Source organism: Mchenga conophoros, linkage group LG2, assembly GCF_057382185.1.
Source record: "Mchenga conophoros isolate Kocher_MC1m ecotype Shallow Benthic linkage group LG2, M_conophoros_male_GT1.1, whole genome shotgun sequence".
NCBI classification, from domain to species: Eukaryota; Metazoa; Chordata; class Actinopteri; order Cichliformes; family Cichlidae; genus Mchenga; species Mchenga conophoros.
In genome coordinates this window covers 29,823,686-29,841,331 of record NC_140527.1, presented here as the reverse complement: position 1 = coordinate 29,841,331, position 17,646 = coordinate 29,823,686, and the positions used below count along the sequence as shown (strand labels likewise).

The 17,646-nt window shown below is 39.9% G+C and overlaps 1 protein-coding gene across 3 annotated transcripts; it reads right to left on the bottom strand.

Annotated features, from left to right (window-relative positions):
* Positions 1 to 1,503: 1,503 nt before the first annotated feature.
* On the bottom strand, positions 1,504 to 17,492 carry hmgxb3 (HMG box domain containing 3). Of its 3 annotated transcripts, none has more exons than XM_085293039.1 (21): positions 17,328 to 17,492; positions 16,375 to 16,526; positions 16,079 to 16,253; positions 14,139 to 14,645; positions 13,913 to 14,020; positions 13,668 to 13,802; positions 13,349 to 13,584; positions 12,175 to 12,284; positions 12,007 to 12,087; positions 11,723 to 11,805; positions 11,511 to 11,618; positions 11,256 to 11,396; positions 10,715 to 11,022; positions 9,932 to 10,059; positions 8,161 to 8,292; positions 7,869 to 8,053; positions 7,520 to 7,742; positions 3,897 to 4,030; positions 3,582 to 3,701; positions 3,178 to 3,387; positions 1,504 to 3,051 (listed from the first exon to the last, which is right to left on the bottom strand). In XM_085293039.1, the coding sequence occupies exons 2-21, from the start codon at positions 16,512 to 16,514 to the stop codon at positions 2,458 to 2,460; spliced, it is 3,858 nt and encodes a 1,285-aa protein (XP_085149165.1). In that variant the 5' UTR covers positions 16,515 to 16,526; positions 17,328 to 17,492; the 3' UTR covers positions 1,504 to 2,457. The 3 variants fall into 3 exon arrangements, with proteins under 3 accessions (XP_085149165.1, XP_085149164.1, XP_085149166.1); XM_085293038.1 differs by lacking the exon at positions 17,328 to 17,492 and adding an exon at positions 17,033 to 17,304; XM_085293040.1 differs by lacking the exon at positions 17,328 to 17,492 and adding an exon at positions 16,616 to 17,015.
* Positions 17,493 to 17,646: the final 154 nt, after the last annotated feature.

Sequence of the window (17,646 nt, the reverse complement as noted above, 5' to 3'; positions counted from 1 at the left end):
CAATTAAAGCTGAATGTCAAGTGTTCCTTTGACTGAGGTGTCCACACTTGAAAAAGACCAGACTTTGAATTTCACTCAACTTTATTTAGACCAACTAGTTTGATAGCTGGTAGGTAGCAGCAGGTAAAAAACCTTTCAACACAAAAATAAAGAACATTTCATTAACCATTCAGATAAATTACATGCATTACACAAAAGACAGATGAAATAACAAAATACACTTCAGTAAAGCCATTTACCATGTGGTTAACTGTGTTAATTTAACTGTGGTTCTTAAATAAATATACACAATGTGTCTTCTTTGCATTTAACACTTTTTTATAAACAATTGTATTTTAAAGTATACATTTTAGAGTTCACAAACATTTTAATAGAGACTTTAACTAAGGATTTTCCTTACAAAGAATTATTTTCTTTAAATCAAAACCAAACATTTATTCACTAGTTTTACGATCCACCCAAGGATTTGGGGTAACTATTTTTAATATTAAGTAACATAAATATGTGGGAACACTAACTGCACAAACAATTTATTCAAACTTAAACATTCTTTTTTGTCAATATAATTTTTTTAACTTAAATGCAGCAACTATTTCCCTAAGCGTAAAACATTTGCACAACTGAGCTTACCGATAGCCCGTCTTGTTCAAAGTCTTCCTCACAGTGGAAAAGTGGATCGTACTTTGTTTGCTGTCCTCTCAGTATGTCGCACACGGGTCAAATGACTGCTGCATGCATTTTAAGGTCTACTAGGCACGCCCACCCTTGATTGCTCTAATGTGGCTCACCTGGCAGGGCGGCGCACACCAGGCCGTGCTTGGTTGTTGATTGCACCCAAGGTCTAATCAGCGGCCATGCACAAACAGCAGCACCGAACAGGTAGTGGGCAGGAGGAGGAAGAGAGGAATAACAGCCACACCTACTAGGTCAGCGCGACACTGAATGCTTGCCGTCTAATTGTTTACTTAATATTTGATTAAAAATCCAGTGTTGCAAAAAAACAACAGAAACTTGCTTTTTTTCCCTTCACATCTATTCTATTCTAATCATCTAATTATATATTAATTAATCATAATTATATATTAATTCATTAATCCCCAAAGTACACCCAACATTGACTGAATTAATAACATAATTAGTAATTTGCTTACTTGTAAACCTCTCTTCATTTCCTCAAGCAATGAATGATGTCAGAAACTGTATCCTGGAGCTGTTTCACTTCTTTTACCTTTGTGGGACTTCAAAAACCATCCTGATGTTTGCAGCCTCTTTCATGTGATGACTTCTTGTAATTCTGAATGTCAGTGTTGCTTGTGGGTGGCTTTGATGTAGAACTGAGTAAGGAAACTTCACAGACAACAGATTTACAGTAGCAGACATTAAACCGTTACAAAGTTTCAGATTTCCTGTTGTCAAGTCTAAGTTTATCAGTTTATACACATGTTATTTATACATTTAAATAAAGCTGCAAAGCCATTAATTTCTTTATATTTATTTGTGACAGAAGCAGTTTAATTTACAGACTACTTTTGCATATTACCACTATACACGGCTGCTTCGGTGCCACTTGATCAACAGGTGTCCCTACTAACAACTCTGCAGCCCCAATACTTCCATAGAGATTCTGTTCATCCATTGTTCATTTTAACTGCCAGGCAAAGTCTACGTTATCTTTATCAACACCAGAAAAAATGAAAAAAAAAAAAAACACGAATACTTCACATAGACAGATATATTACATATCTTTTATGCAGCTGTTTCTTTAAAGGTTGGCTACTTCACTTGAGTCAACCCAACTCATTCAGTGTGGCACAAATTAAAGCAAAAACTACCAACAAGGGTCTATCACCACATTATCATATATTACAATTAACATTTTATAATCGCTTCCCAAAATAAACATCAGTCCAAAAGGCAGCGGGTGGCAGTTGAGAGGTAAGAGTGTAAAAATGTAAAGCAGGAACGCCAAAGGGTTATAAATATACCAAATAATTCAAAGCTAAATATTTACTTTCATGTTTGAAGTCGTAGCTGAGTGAATAAAACCCTGCTTACATTCTTTCAGTCAGAGGAAAGCACTCATTTACGAGCAGGACTCAAGGTTACTTACATACATTACATATATGTTCTGTTCTTTTTTCAATCTTTATTTCCTGTTGCTAAAAAAACATATATATACATAGGTTACATTCATTTAGTCAACTGAGAAGGACAGCTTTGACATTTCATTACCATCAATCTGATCTACTTGTTCTCACACTTAAACATCTCTAAAACTGTTTCAACAACTTGATACAAGATCACCATCTTAAAAATACTACTATTGTCAGGGTTAACCCTACAATCACTACAATCACTAGTAGAACTTGCATGTTTCTAAATTTTTGCAGCCATTATACATTCAGTCCACCTCCCTGCCTACTTGCTCACATATCTCGCTTTCTAAGCCAAATTAGCTTATTCATCCAGAACAACCTCAAACGTCTCTATTACTTCCTCCTGTGCCTGTCCCTCCACCCCACTTCCTTCATCTTCCTCGCCATCCGTTTTTATCTGCGCCACTCCCAGTCGGTACAGAGAATCCCTGATCACGACCTCTCCAGGCTGGCAGGCCTTTACAACTTGACTGATCTGCTGGCTCACGATGTCTCTGCTGGTGAGAAAATCCACCAGACGGTTGTACAGGTAATAATAAGCAGTGTTGTTGAAAACAATAGGTTGTTTCAGCGCACGGCTCACAGAAGGAACGCTAGAAGAACTTTCTGTGGAGTCACTCTTCAGTGTATCTGACTGTTCTTTATCCAGAGCACTCTTGTCATCTTCCTCGCCCTTCTCCATCTCTATCTCAGCTACCAGGCTAACATAGGGCTCGAGGTCTTTGCAGACGACCATAGAATGATGTTCTGGAGCAGCAGGCTTCTGGGTTTCCTGTGGAGGATGAACCAGCCAGCAGGAAGAGGACTTGGTGATGGGGTGGACCTGCTGGTTCTCTGCTCCGGAGGACAGGTCAGCACTGTACAGCTGGTCCTGGAGCTCCGGACATGACACGAGCTAAAGAAGACAAAGGACAGTTTGTCTGAGGAAGGCACCACACAGAGTGTTTACCTCGTAACTTTTGAATGCAAACTACTATAATAACAGCTTATTTCGATCACACTAAACACTGGAATCACACACCACTGGTTTTTCAAAAGGGTCAGAGAAGCAGCCTTGATTTCTGCCCCACATTTGTTTCGCCAGCTGTGGGTACTGCAGGTCAGTGCAAAGGGCCACCTGACGAGCACTGTCACAAACATAGACTGGAGGCCAGTAGCGAGATGACAGCAGCAGATCAACATGGTCACGAGCCGTCTCTCCTTTCACCAAGTACTTAGACGCGCACATGACCTGGGCACAGGCATCACAGAGAAAACAATTATACTTTTTAAAGTGTGTAAAATCACTTTTGTTTGTTACTTCTTTAAAATACTTTGGTGTGTTTGCGCCAAATGACACTTGCAGATGGATGCATGTGATACAAGTTGATCCATTTAATTCATTTGTTTTGACACATCTGGATAACATCTGGCTGCTGTTTTTACCTTGTGGGGGCAGACTTTGGACAGCTTGCCAGCAGTGAGGTGTGCAGGGGGTTGTGTGGCAGTGGAGAGGCCGCTATGAACGACTGCGTATAAGGAGATCAGAGAGGCCAGCAGCTCATTCTAATTCATTCAAATGGAGACAGAAAGCAGGGTTTTATTATTACAAACTCTCACACAAATATGAGAAAATGAACGAATTAACAAAGCAAATTAATGATCAAGAAAACAGATTTTTGAAGATTTTGCTTCATAAGTAGTAAATTTAGTTCCAGTTCCAGTTATTTAGTAGGAAAAAAGTGACACACACACACGTACCTTAGTGGAACCTGGGGCGATGTTTGCCCCACAGCAGTCCAGGACTTTTCTCAACTCGTCCTCAGTGTGATCTTCAATCTTGTCGAGTCTCAGCTGACTGTCGTGAATGAGGCGTACCAAAACTGATGGATCTCCTGAAGCACATGATGAACAATGCTGTCTTAAAAAATGGCTACATCCCTACTCCATCATCTTAAAGTCACTAGTAACATTATTAGATACATTTTCCTAGTACTGGGTTGCACTTTATTGTCCAAATGGTGACAGATACAACCAAGTGTTGGAAACATTCCTCAGGGATTTTAGTCCATACTGACATGAATGATGTGACTCTCCGGTTCAACCACATCCCAGAGGTGCTCTATCACAACGAGATTTTTTACTGCTAAGGCCATTTGAGTGCAGTGAACTCACTGTCATGTTCAATAAAGATGTTTAAGATGATTTGAGCTTTGTGACATGGTGTATTATACATTAGAAGATGGGTACACTGGATGGATCCATGCTTCCATGTTGTTTATGCCAGATTCTCACCCTAAAATCTAAACGTGGCAGCAAAAGTCCAGACTCCTCAGACCAGTCTTCTGTGGTCTTATTGTAGCCTTGGTTTCCTGTTGTTAACTAACAGGCGTGAAAACCATGTGCTCTCCTACTAAAGTGGCCCATCTGCTCACATTCACTCCTGCATTCACACCTATGGGCAATTTGGATTAACCAATTAACCTATCCCCACTAACTGCATGTCTTTGGACTGTGGGAGGAAGCCGGAGTACCCGGAGGGAACCCACGCAAACACGGGGAGAACCTGCAAACTTCACACAGAAAGACCCCAGCCTGATGGTGGAATTGAACAGCACCTTCTTGCTGTGCGGCAAGATGCTGATGATGATGATGGATTTTTCCTCTTCTTCAAATTATTCTCTGTAAACCATCTCTGTGAGATGCTGTTGTTAAGGAAAATTCCAGTACATTAGCAGTTTGCAAATTACCACCCCACGTGGCAACAATGCCCCAGTCAAAGTCATTTAAATCATAATTCTAATGATGTGTTTGATCTTCAGCAGGTTGTCTTGGCCACGTCTACATGCTTAAATGCATCGAGTTGCTGTCAGATGATTGGTTTACACATGTATTAATGACCTGTTGAACCAGTATATCTAATAAAGTGGCCAGTGAGGGTATATTAAGCTCAAATATTATGGCTAGGCTACCTGTGAGATTTCATAGTTTTGCTTTTTCATTGCAATGACTTCTTCTAGCAGTGGATACCGATCTAATACCCGTTACTAAATCACCATATTGGTGCAACAATCCCCTAATCTATGTTCTCCCGCCGCTCCTGTGGTTCTGTAACATTTCCATGTTATCGGCAGTTCGAGTAAAGAAATCCTTGATCTCACTTTTAGTATGTTTTTAATCCTCCGTTTCCTGTTTACAGCATCTTACGCACATACAGTGCACATGAATGGTCATGTGAGATGTGTTTACTAGGGGTGCAACGATACACAAAATTCACGGTTCGGTTCGATACTTTGGTGTCACGGTTCGATATTTTTTCGATACAAAAAAATTTTCAAGCCTTTTTAATTTGTCATTTATTAAAATTATAAATATATATTTTAACACAAAAGTACAGTTTTTAAATTTAACCCTAACCCTTGTGCGTGTTGTTTTTTAGCTCGTCATATTGCAGCCACAGAAATTCTTTTGTCCATGAAACCATAAAGCTGCACTTTCTTTTTGCCTTATAGTCTGATTTGTCATAACTTCTCCGTTTTGTGGTAAGCTTTTCTTTGGCTGTCACTTCTTCACCCTGACCTGTCTTATTTGGCTCAGCAGAACTAAAATATATATCTGTCTGTGAAGGTTCTCAATCATCCAGGTCATCGTAGTGAAATATATATCCTGCCGCACTCACATAAGCTCAGTGATTCTCTGCGCGATCAACCTCTCACATGTTTAAGCTGCGGGAGATTTCACTTGTCATGTTTGCATAGTAAGCTAACAATTAATAAGACAATGTCAGAGGAATTGGTGCACAAATTATCATCACTCACAGATCAGTGCTGTCGCTCTCTATACACAGTTTGCGCGATTGCAAAGTGAAAGCAAAAAAACAAGCGCAAATTCAAACACGATTTCAATATGTCACATATTGACAGTGGCTCACCCAATGACATAATTATCCAGCTACATTTCTGAAAGAATGCTAAAGCATTGACATATATTTTTCCTTCCTACAATAGCCCGACAGGCAGGGGAGAGATAGCCCCGGACGTCGGGCTAGCGATATTGCGAGCCCTGTATCTGATTGAGGAATCACTCATCTTTGGAAAAGAGAGTTTATTACAGAGAAATGTCTCTTTCCAAAATAAAAGCTATACTATCCGTTTCTTCTGGGCTATATTCTCAGCAGCATATTAAACATATCAGGTCTCCATAAGGAGAATCCTGTGCTAACAGCTGTCTAAATGACTCGGCTAAAGTTTGTAGCATGCATGCTTGTTTTTGTCTTTGCACTAGGATGATGTCGGTGTAAATGTGCAGTCATATTCGTTGTGTTCCCACTAGTGCTTTCAGGTTAATCTCGTTGAAATAACCTTAACGCCACAACACAGCAAATCTCCTTCTACGAGCTACCCTATACAGAGGGGCTAGACGGCCAACACGTTAACGAGCTAACTGCGCTAACACACTAGCTCCCACCCATGTAATTGAGCATTGCATGGCACATCCAACATACTGTTTTACTTTAGTCCATGACTCGCTTACCTTCAGGGTCATACGTCACATGAAAACCAAAATAATTCCAAACGCCAGATCTGAATGAGAGTGGGGAGGTCCACTTCTGTCTCGCTAGCTTGCCCTGCGCTCTTCCTTCTGACCATCCTGTCTGTGTTGAGTGCTCAGTGAATCTGCGTTCGACTACTCCGCCTAGGCTGCACTCTCGAGCCTAGGCGGAGTAGTCAAATGCAGATTCACTGAGCGCTCAACACAGACAGCATCGTCAGAAGGAAAGTTGATAAAAATAAATTACAAATTTTGTATTGTTCTTTTTTTTTCTCCCCTTTGGTTTTCTTTCTTTCTCTCCCCCTCTTTCTTTCATTCTTTCCCCCTGTCCTATCCCACAGTCATGTCTGTCCCGTTTGCAACTGAAAATAAAATAAATTCATAATTATAATAAAGGTCAATCAAATGGACCAATATGATGATCCACTTAAAATAAATCCTCTTGGCATCTTTCTTGGCCTCAAGACAACAATTCTGATGGCTATAGATCCAAACGGGACACAAAAAAAAAAAAAAAAAAAAATTGAAAAAAAAAAAATTGAAAAAAATTGTATTGTTCGATACATATGCGTACCGAACCGAAAGCACTGTATCGAACGGTTCAATATCGATACGAATATCGTTGCACCCCTAGTGTTTACTACAAAACTGTTTTTTTTTTAAACACTATTACGCATTTATGTTCTTTTAGCCTTAAAAATCTCCATTATATTTGCTTGAATATAGTACTTATTGCACTAGAATTTAATCACTGGAACATCGGACACCCCTTAATAAAAATGATTTATGCATGTGGAGATTAAAATCAGCAGTAATTTACAGGAAGAACATACCCGAGGACTGCTCAGGGTGTGGCAAGACCTTGTCCTTCTCTGTGTTGATAACAGTGGGGCTCCTCATCAAAGGTGGAATGAAGGGAGCAATTATGGAAGCATCTACCCGTGTGATAGGGATGTCTGTGGGGAAAGCTGCTTGCTCAATAGCCTCACTCTCCATGGTCAGCCAGAAGTCATCCACATGTACCTCATCTGACACTGAAAACTCAGGCCAGGTAAACTGCAGAAAGGTCACAAGAGGACACAACAAAAGAGCACACAGTCAAACACATATCTAAACAAAGCAGCCATTGCCAAAACAAAAGTTATGTGGCATTAATTACAGTTGTTATCACCAAACTCTCACTTCTACATTCTTGAGCTCCAGGACATTGTTTGTGTGTCTCTGTGCAATTTCTATCTTTGGAGCAACGCCGCAAATGCCACAGATCATATCGTTGTAATCTCGGATGGTGAGGCACTCAAAGGCCCAGTAGCCACTCAGGAGAAGCTCTTGAATTTGAGATGATTCATCTGGATTAAGAGAATGGACTGGGGGCCAAAACCAAAGGAGAAAACAGACTGTCAAAGCCATTTTTAAAAATGTAGACCCTTACAAAGTAGAAGCAATAAATGCTGAGTGTAATAGAGGATTTTACCAGGATGACTGGGGACGTGGTCCACTATAGTCTTGGCTGCCTGATAGGGTGACTGGCCTAGTTTGATGCTGGCCCTGATCTTCAGAAAGAGGTCAATGCTCACCAGCAGTCTGTTCCCAATGTTGAACAGACCTGTTAGAATAAAGAAAGATTCATTTAGTATTTATTAGTATTAGTATTTATTTATTTATTGTCATTGTCAAGAACAATGAAATTGCGTTTGGGGCTTCCATACAACCCAAAAAAAAGAAGAAAATAATAAATACCCCTTAAAACCCAAGTGTACATATTTAACCCAGTGTGACTCCAATGCAATAAGACAATCCTTAGCAATAATGTTCATCCACTCGACGCCAGAGAATATGGCTACAGGCTAAACCACACCTTATAAAAAAGCTTCCTCAGTAAGAGCTGTTTATATCCACTCAATGCTTTTGGTATGAATACACAAGGAAAATATTGTTTCTCCATGGTCAGCCAAAAGTCATCAACATCATCAACAACCCCATCTGATACTTTGACCATATTGAGGCAGGTTGAAACGTTAACCTGTCCTTATATTATTAAAGGTTAGTATGGAGTTGAAAGACGATGACAACAGTTTTTGAAAATACTGATAGATTTGCATTCACTGGAGTCTTATATGCTAGGCTTTTAACCAATCAGTGAAATAATTACTGCAACTGGTAAATGCAACATTTTACTGCAGAAGCTGACCTTTAAGGGCACTTTTTGAAGAAGAGCTATCCCAGGGCAGGTACTGATGGAGTTAACATTTGAACAAGCACCAATTTCTTTTTTGAAAAAGGAGCGACTGATGAGTAGCAAGGCTAAAAGTAGTGGACTGCTGTCTTTTCTAACATTTTAAGCAAACAGAATTGCAGCACCCTTCTTAGTTTTACTGTTTTGGTCTCACAGAACCACCGTTACTCATAATAGCATTGCTGTTTTGGTAACACTGGAATTTCCATCACGACTGAAGACTTTGCCAACTTCTTTTCTGTCCAGTGGATCACAGAAGCACAGTGTACTAAAAACTGGATAAGTCAAATTGGGAGCATGGGCCTATAAATGTACAGATGTTGTCAGAAGTTTACATACAGCATAAATGTCGTGGTATTTTGGGGTATTGTTGATTTTTTAGCTGTTTTTCAGGGTGTAATGATTGTGAAGCATACATCTTTAACAACTTTAGAAAACAAGAACTGGTGCATAGGATTGAATTTATTTTAAATTTTCTCTAATCCACATAGAGTCAAAGGTTTTATGCATTTTAAGCATAAGGTTAGTTCATTCATTTTTAAAAACGTTTAAGCTGGGGCTTTAGGAAGACCATTCCAGAAGTCTAATGTCAGCTTGTTTTATCCTTTCAAAACCAGTTTTGATGTTGTTTGGGATCACCAGCGAGAATTTAATAGGCTTTGGCCTCATCACGTTAAAAAACACAGTAGAACCTCAGCACCACTTATTGAAAGATTTAGATGAGTCTGTGTATGTTTTTGACCCTGTCTGGATTAGAGAAAATCCAGAATAAATTCAGAACCAATACTTCTTTGAAAAAGAACAGTTCAAATAAATAATTAAAATTACCATGGCATTCATGCCTATGATAACTGAATGTAAATTTCTGGTCATTACTACATATGTGCCAGCTTGTGCCTACTGAGAGCTTCTGCAGACAAAAGGTAGCCAGTCTCCTGAAGAATCTTTATTTAATTCAAACAAATCCCATAATTATATGTGCAATATACCTTCAATTGGCTCTGCTTACCTGGATGAAGGTCAGTGAAGCTGTGCAGGGCCAGACACTGAACATTGAGACAAACCTTGAGCTGCAGAGAGACTGTCTGCATTAGAGTTTCAGTGAGCAGCCAGCAGTTCTCCTGTCCTGCAACAGTGCTAAAATGTACAGATACAGATAATGTAAGATACCAGATATTACAATAATTTTAGCATTTTTCAAAACACAGAGTTACAAAGTGCTTAACAGTTTGAATAAAAGCCACAGAGTGATGATAACCACACAGAAACAAAATCAACCATATACGGTCAGACACTCATTCCAACATACAAGCAAATAGTTGCAAATTACGGTCAAAGTCAAGGGGGAAAATATTAAGGGAAAGCTAACCTATAAAAATGACTTTTCAGCAGTTAAAACCAGTAACAGTGAAGTTGACCTGATGAGTGTGGAAGGCTAATCCACAGTTTAGGTGCAACAACCTCAAATGCACAATCACCTCTATTTTTAAAACCCTGGTTTAAGGATCGGAGAGGCCGGCTGCAGTGACGAGGTTTCAGAAGCTCTGCTATTTAAGCAGAGGTCAGAATTTTAAAGTGGATTCTCAAATTCACTGAAAGCCAGTGAAGGAATCAGAGAATAGGTGTAATATGTGACTGCTGACTAGTTTTTGTAAGCAGCCTTGCTGCTGTCCTGCTGTAACTGGGGGTTAGATATGGAGGACTGGGAGACACACGTGAAAAGTGAACTACAATAATCAAGGTGGGAGAATACTAAAGATATTAAAACTAATCTTGTCATGCATCTTCTTACCTCTGATCACCTTTGAAGAGAGGGTAGTTACACAGGCCACAGTGAGTAGCTGCTGACTCGTAGTACTGAGGCCACCTAGACTGAAGCATGGTCTCTGCCTCGGCGCTGTTTTCCTGCTCCTGATCAGCCACTTGAACAAAGACAACCTGGAAAGTGTTGAGCTCCTGGATGAGGGTTAATGTTTCCTGAAGCTCAGCCTCATTCTCAGGAATCTGCAAAGAGCTGCGCAGCAGCTGCACCGTATTTTGACGCTGGATGTCTTTTTGGGCAGGACTAAGGGGATTGTATGGACACAGCAGAGTCTCAGACTGAAAAGGGGAAATTAAGAAATCAATGGAGACAAATGGATCCGTATTGAAAAATACAAAAATGTTGGTTTTAAAGTAAAAGTAAAGCATTTAATACATTTGTGTTCAGAAGTTGCTAAAGGTTTCTGCAATAATTATAGTGAAGACAAGTAAACGAAAGTGTTACAGCTGTAACAGCACCTTACAGCACCTGCACTTTGGAGAAAAATTGGAGGAAGGAAGGTTTTGTGTACCTTTGTTGCCTTGGCATTCTTCTGGGTCAGCTCGCAGCCACATTTCGGGCACACTGCAGGTTTGTGCCTGTTCTTATAAATATAGTCGCAAGATGGGTTCTTACACCGACCCCTGCCTCGTGCTGTGGACAGTCCCAAATCCTTAAAGAATAAAGAAGTAAATTACCTAAATATCAACAAACAAGCAATATAGAGGGACAAAAGTACAGGTTTGTACACAATTACAGCAAAATAAACTGCAAAGAAGATACTCACAAAACTGGAAACTGTTTGCTGTTTGAAAGGCACAACTGACAGGATATTCACTCTCCTGTCAGTCAGAGAAGACGTGGGCTGGCCTCTGTCAGCTGCGCCCGGAAAATCCTATGCAAATGCATGCAGACAGTTAGAAAGAAGAATTAACTCTGCTGTTTTGCAGTTCTGTGTGAGGTTTTTCTCTGTGTGTGTAACCATATGTATGTGTTAACCTGGTTAGCTGTGGTCGTTGGGACAGCATGGCCGAGCTGCTTTAAAGTGCTGGGTTTGAGACCTGAGAAACTCTCTGGTGGCACTGTGGTTAAAAAAGAACCAGATCAACTGAGAGCTAAAACCTCAGAAAATACAGTCACATCGAGACACTTCATGATAAAATTGGTCTGCATGTGTCAAGAACAAGTACAGAGCAGACATGTAATAAAACCAGACAGAAGCCACAAATGTGGAAATTGCACAGAATGAAGAATAATTAGAAATACAGTCAAATGATCATTACCATTCGGTGAATTATTGTTGTGTGAATACTGACATTTCTCTTTGTCAGGTGGAACAGTTATGATCTGAAACACAGCACGACCTAAAACACAAACACATATGTTGACGCTGTAAGAGCCCAATTAAGCACATGCACCAAAACATTACTGCTGGCTCTGTTTCATTTCACCTGTGTTGTAGCAGGCAGGAAGGATGGGCCTCACAGGCCTCTTCTGCACAGTGGTACTGCTCTTTTCCTGGCCTTGGATTGAGGCACTTTTAGGATTGTCTTTCACTTGTCTAGAAATAAAAGAGTAAGTATGTCAAGTCAGATACAGTCTAGTGTCAAAACACAGAGGGCAGCAGGCAGCTGTTTTAACAGCACAAAGAGGAAATGAGTATAATTCAACTTCATCCACATTTTCAAAATGGCCCTTTTTTCCACACATTTTTGGCAGTTCTTGTTATTAAGGAAGGTACAGTAAGTTAAAAGAGAAAAAACAAGATAAGTGTGCATTTTTAAAAATAAACAAATCCACTAATGCACATACAGTGCTGTGAAAAAGCATTGAGCCACCTCAAATTTCTTGACATTTGGTAGGAAAATGACAAATATGGGCATACAGATACAAATCTACAAATACAGGTACATGCCATTGATTTTAGTGCCTTTTTATGCTTCAGTTATTCTGATATTATTGTTACATGGCTTAACAAATATTAAAAAAAATTCAAGTACGAGATTAAAATGAGTTAACGAAAAATGTTGATAGTCCTTCAGAAAGCCCTGAGAATTAATACTCAAAATGACTTTGAACATTAAAAGAAAGTATTGAAGAAAAATGTAAATATAAATGACAGACTACAAGAAGCAATCTTGAGACTTTTGCATTGTACTTTTCATACTGCATGCCTTCTGCAGCTAAAGCATAAAAGCCATAATCCAGCGGTCCCCAACCCCCGGGCCTCGGACCGGTACCGGCCCGTGAGTCGTTTGGTACCGGGCCGCGAGAGTTGAGGCTCAGTGTGAAATGTATGGTTTTCAGGGTTTTTATCGTTTTTCAGCGTTATTTTGTTATAGTTTTTATCGTTAACTCGGTTTTCCTGCGTCTTTTCACATGTGTTATGAATAAGTCTTCTTTTTTCGGTACCGGTACTAGTTTTATTTTGTTGTATTTTTCCACGACACCTTAAAGGCCGGCCCGTGAAAATATTGTCGGGCATAAACCGGTCCATGGCGCAAAAAAGGTTGGGGACCGCTGATGTAATCAACTTGCTTCTTTAAAAGAACGAACACACTTAATATCTGATTTAATGGCCTTGTGAACTCTCAGACAGTAATAATCTGCAGAAATGACACGCACCTTGTTTGAGCCGGTTGTTTGGTGCTGCTGCCCTCTTGTGGCAATCCAGCTGAACGAACAGGCTGCTTTCTGGCGCGCCTCACAACTTGTCCTTCTTTGTTGACTCCAGTAGTATTTATTTTGCTGACAGCAGCACCTGCCTTCTGAGTTGTTGGTTGTGTGGTTTGACAGCTTTTATTAGCTTTTTTTTTAGCTTTTTGCCTTGAAGCAGCTTGCTTCTCGTGTGACTTTTTTGCCTATTAAGAAAATGGCAGCCAAAACTGATTAGAATCACAAGTAAACAGTGAATATTTTTTTCTTAGGTTTCATTAACACTTACAGCGGGTATCCATTTACCACCCAAGTGGCTCCCACACTCGGGGCATGTTGGTGGCTTGTGGCGGGTAACGTAGACAAATGAACAGCCAGGATTCAGACACCTCCCTCGACCTCTCCGAGTGTATGTCTTCACAGACTGATGAGAAGAAGAAAATATGTAACTTCAGGTCTTTCAAGTCCTAAAAATTAAATGTGTACTCTTCCAGATACAAGATTTTTCTTTATTTGACTAATATGCATGCTTACCATTTTATATGAAGGTTTGACACTTTGCTCTATGCTTGCTCTAACAGGGACCATCACCACCGGGCCCACAGAGCTCACAGTTGCCAAAGACTTGGGCTCCAGTAGGTTCTAGGGTAAGGCAAGAAGTAAGCAAAATACATGTGCTGTTATTAAAATTAGGTGATTATATAAGTTAATGAATATCAGTCTACAACCTGGCAGAAGATGGAGGACATTTAGGTTGTACCTGGGTGGGTATGATGGCCACCACCTGTGTGGTTTCCCCCTGTGTTTGCTGCACCATCGATGCACTGTAACTACTACTGCCAGCTTTTGCCTCATTTCCTTTCCGTATGACCCGATTTGCCATACAGTCACCAGAGCTCTGTGAGACACTGGAGTCTCCAGAAGCTGTTGCTTTCGGTGAGACAGAGGAGGAGGAAGAGGTGGGTGGAATTCCTTGGAGGGCAGGTGACACTACTGCTGTTTCCCCTGTTATTTCATCAACAACAATGGGGTGTTCAGAGAGTTCAACCTTACCAGCCAACCCTAAAGGTGTCAACCGGGGTTCCTGAATAAGGGAGACTGAGGGCAAGCCATTTTCAGGTGGATTCTCCGTAGACTCAATGCTGAGCTCTGATTGAGAGCTTCCCGGCTGGAGACTTGAAGAGCAGCCTTTGGACAATACAAAGTAACTGGTTCTTGGTAGGATTTTGCGGAAGCCTGGCAGATCTTTGGAGAGACTAACAGATGACTGAGGAAAAAGCACAATCGAGACATTTTTTTATGGCCAAAAGAATTCATGATAAAGGAAATAAATGAATCTCACTGGAGGAAGGGCTTTTTAATCAGCTGTCTACCAGTGGCAATGTTTTTAAAAAGACAGGTTGACTTTGTGGAATAATGATTAATTTACTACTAGAGTGTCTACTAGTACAGTATTTATTATAATAAAAATACTTTTTACTGTTAAGTTTTTACTGAACTTTTTAACTCAGATGAGGGAAAATCTGGATGTTTTGTTCAGAAAACAGGAGTAATTTAAAATCTGAATCAGTTACCATAGTAACAAATTCTGACTCTTCACGTCCAGCTAAACACGGTTACATGGTTTCTTTTGTTGATTCATAGCTGATATTTCAAAGAAGATATCCATCCATCCATCCATTGGCTTCCGCTTATCCTTTTCAGGGTCGCAGGGGGCGCTGGAGCCTATCCCAGCTGTCATAGGGCGAGAGGCAGGGTACACCCTGGACAGGTCGCCAGTCTGTCGCAGGGCTAACACACAAGGACAGACAACCATTCACGCTCACATTCACTCGCACATTCACACCTAGTGGCAATTTGGATTATTCAATTAACCTATCCCCACAAGCTGCATGTCTTTGGACGGTGGGAGGAAGCCAGAGTACCCGGAGAGAACCCACGAAGAAGATAATGGAATGCATTTATTTGCTAAAGTTTAGGTATTCAATTCATATTTACCTGGGACTTTGATGTTCCAGGTAAATATGAATTGATGCTGCTGCCCTCTTGTGGCACTCCAGCCAACTAATAAATATTAGTTGACGACTGCCTTAACAAGCTGTTATCCTTGTAAGAGAAAGAGATCTAGCATATCTGTGGACATGCTAGATTTATTCTCAGATCTTCACTGAAAATGTTAACATCACTCACTGTTTAGAAGTTATAAAAAGTGATTGTTTTTCATGATGTGATTGGCTGCAGTGATGGGGCCCTCCTATTATATTTATAAAATCATATTCTACGATCATAGTAAGTCGTCCCTTGGAAATGACTTGTATACTTCAAAGGATGACTGCATGTTCACATATAGCAAAAGTAAGGTTATGTACCTGCGTTTATGAAGGCTGCAGACATTTTTCAACGTTCTGACACTATTGTTCACTATGTAGGAATATATACATATTTTGAAAGATAGTCAAACACTATTGAGGAAGGTCTTAAATGTAAATTAAATCTTTTTTCCCATATATTGAACTAAGTATTTTTCTAATTTATTTGTAACAGACTCATATTGCCAGTGCCAGTTTTGAATTCTAGCATAAGTGTTTAAGAAGGTTTAATCTACAGATTAATGGATTTAAATAATATGGTCTTCTCAGCTAATCCGATACGCTGGTTTGTTTACATTTAAAAAAAAAAAAAGTTGAGACTGCAGCTTACTGTATCTATGCCCTCCTTCTCCAACTTGGCTTTTTCCAGGTAGTAGCTTTTCTCAGCTACGCTGAGTCGTTTCCAGCTCTCACTGATACGCTTGTTGATCTCAGACTGTGGCATATTAGAGACTCCGAGTTGCATAATCTGGTGAACATCAAAGTAGTATAGCAGATAGGCAGACCTAAGGCAGACAACACATTCCAAGTCTACAATTAGAACATGACATTTTTAAGACATTTTTAATGCCTTTGAAGCTCAGCCAGTGATGAAAGAAGGGTTGAAAACCATTTTATTCATGTTACCTAGGCTTCTTAGGTTTCTCCACACTGTCATCTTGAGGTTTGCTCTTCCTCTTTTTAAAGGATGTCACCTCCATTTGGCTGTAGGCACTCTCCACCTCTTCTGTCACTTTAACAACCTCAAAAAGCTCCACTTTGTCCATGTTTCCAAAGATCTAGGACAAAAATGACACACAGCAGGGGATCCATGTTTGAACTGTCAAGAAGATGGAATTTATTGCAGGGGTGTTGTGTCAAAGCGTACCCATCTCCACTTCACTTCAAAAAGGGAAGCACCAAAAATAGAAGCATTTAGGCTTTATTTAACCAAGTAAAAGTCTCAGGGAGAATAAAGATCTCTTATTCGGCAGTTAACTTGCCAAGAGAGCAGTAAAATAGTTGTAAATAAAAACACAAACGATAAGAACAGACAAAAACACACATTAGACGAGTGAATACAATATCTCGTTCACATGCAGTAAATTCTAAAGCTCAAATTGGAAACAACTTGCAAATTTGTTTTTATGAAATTCCATGTTTGCACATCTTAGCTATTTTATGCCTAATAACACAATAACATGCAACTAAGGCACAAATCATTAGCGGGCACAATGTTTGAACAGTATGACAAGGGTGATTTTACATAGTAACTGCAGTGCTGTTGACATAAAGTTTATTTCACCTCCTTTCCTCGGGTGATGAGAGGCAAGCAGAGGTGCTCATAAAGGCTATAACTAATGAAAAATAATACTAATAAAAGTACTGGAGTGTGACTAAAGGTTATTATTTGAATATATCGCTGCAAAAATGCCATGCACTTTTATCCACATTGCTCAGGGAGAGAGATACTAAACCAAACAAACATGTAAAAACCACCGCTCCTTCCTCGTTTTAAAGGTAGGTTTAATGGCGTGTGTTAATACTGCCCGCACGGTCAGTCAGTTATCCAATGAAATGCCTTCTTATTGAAGTCTTACCTACGACGGCCCAAGGTACTACAAACTACTCTGAACAACGTTTAGAAGTCGCCGAAAATGTCCATGCATTGTGTTATTATGCTAAGTAATGCTACGTGTTGCCTGTTCTTTACATTAGATAAAGAATTTCACGACGCTAGTAAAGGTGTAAAGTAGCCTCGTTGCTAGTCGTCTCATGAAAAAAGATGGCGGTTTGTTGCCATTGTCATTAACCAATCACATGCCAGAATGTATACATTAAACCAATCACGTAAGACGTTTTTGCCACGTGAAAGTGCAGTGTGCGTCCTACGGAGTAGTGCTTGTGGACACAAGCAAG

What these genes read in the sequence shown, in the direction of transcription:
- hmgxb3 (XM_085293038.1), bottom strand. Translation starts at nt 17,164, where the DNA reads ATGGCATTTTTGCAGCGATATATTCAAATAATAACCTTTAGTCACACT. An exon ending in ACACCCTGAGCAGTCCTCGG is followed by an intron (nt 4,031 to 7,519) that starts GTATGTTCTTCC and finishes CATGTGCTTCAG; the next exon opens with GAGATCCATCAGTTTTGGTA. An exon ending in ACCCTTTTGAAAAACCAGTG is followed by an intron (nt 3,052 to 3,177) that starts GTGTGTGATTCC and finishes TGTCTTCTTTAG; the next exon opens with CTCGTGTCATGTCCGGAGCT.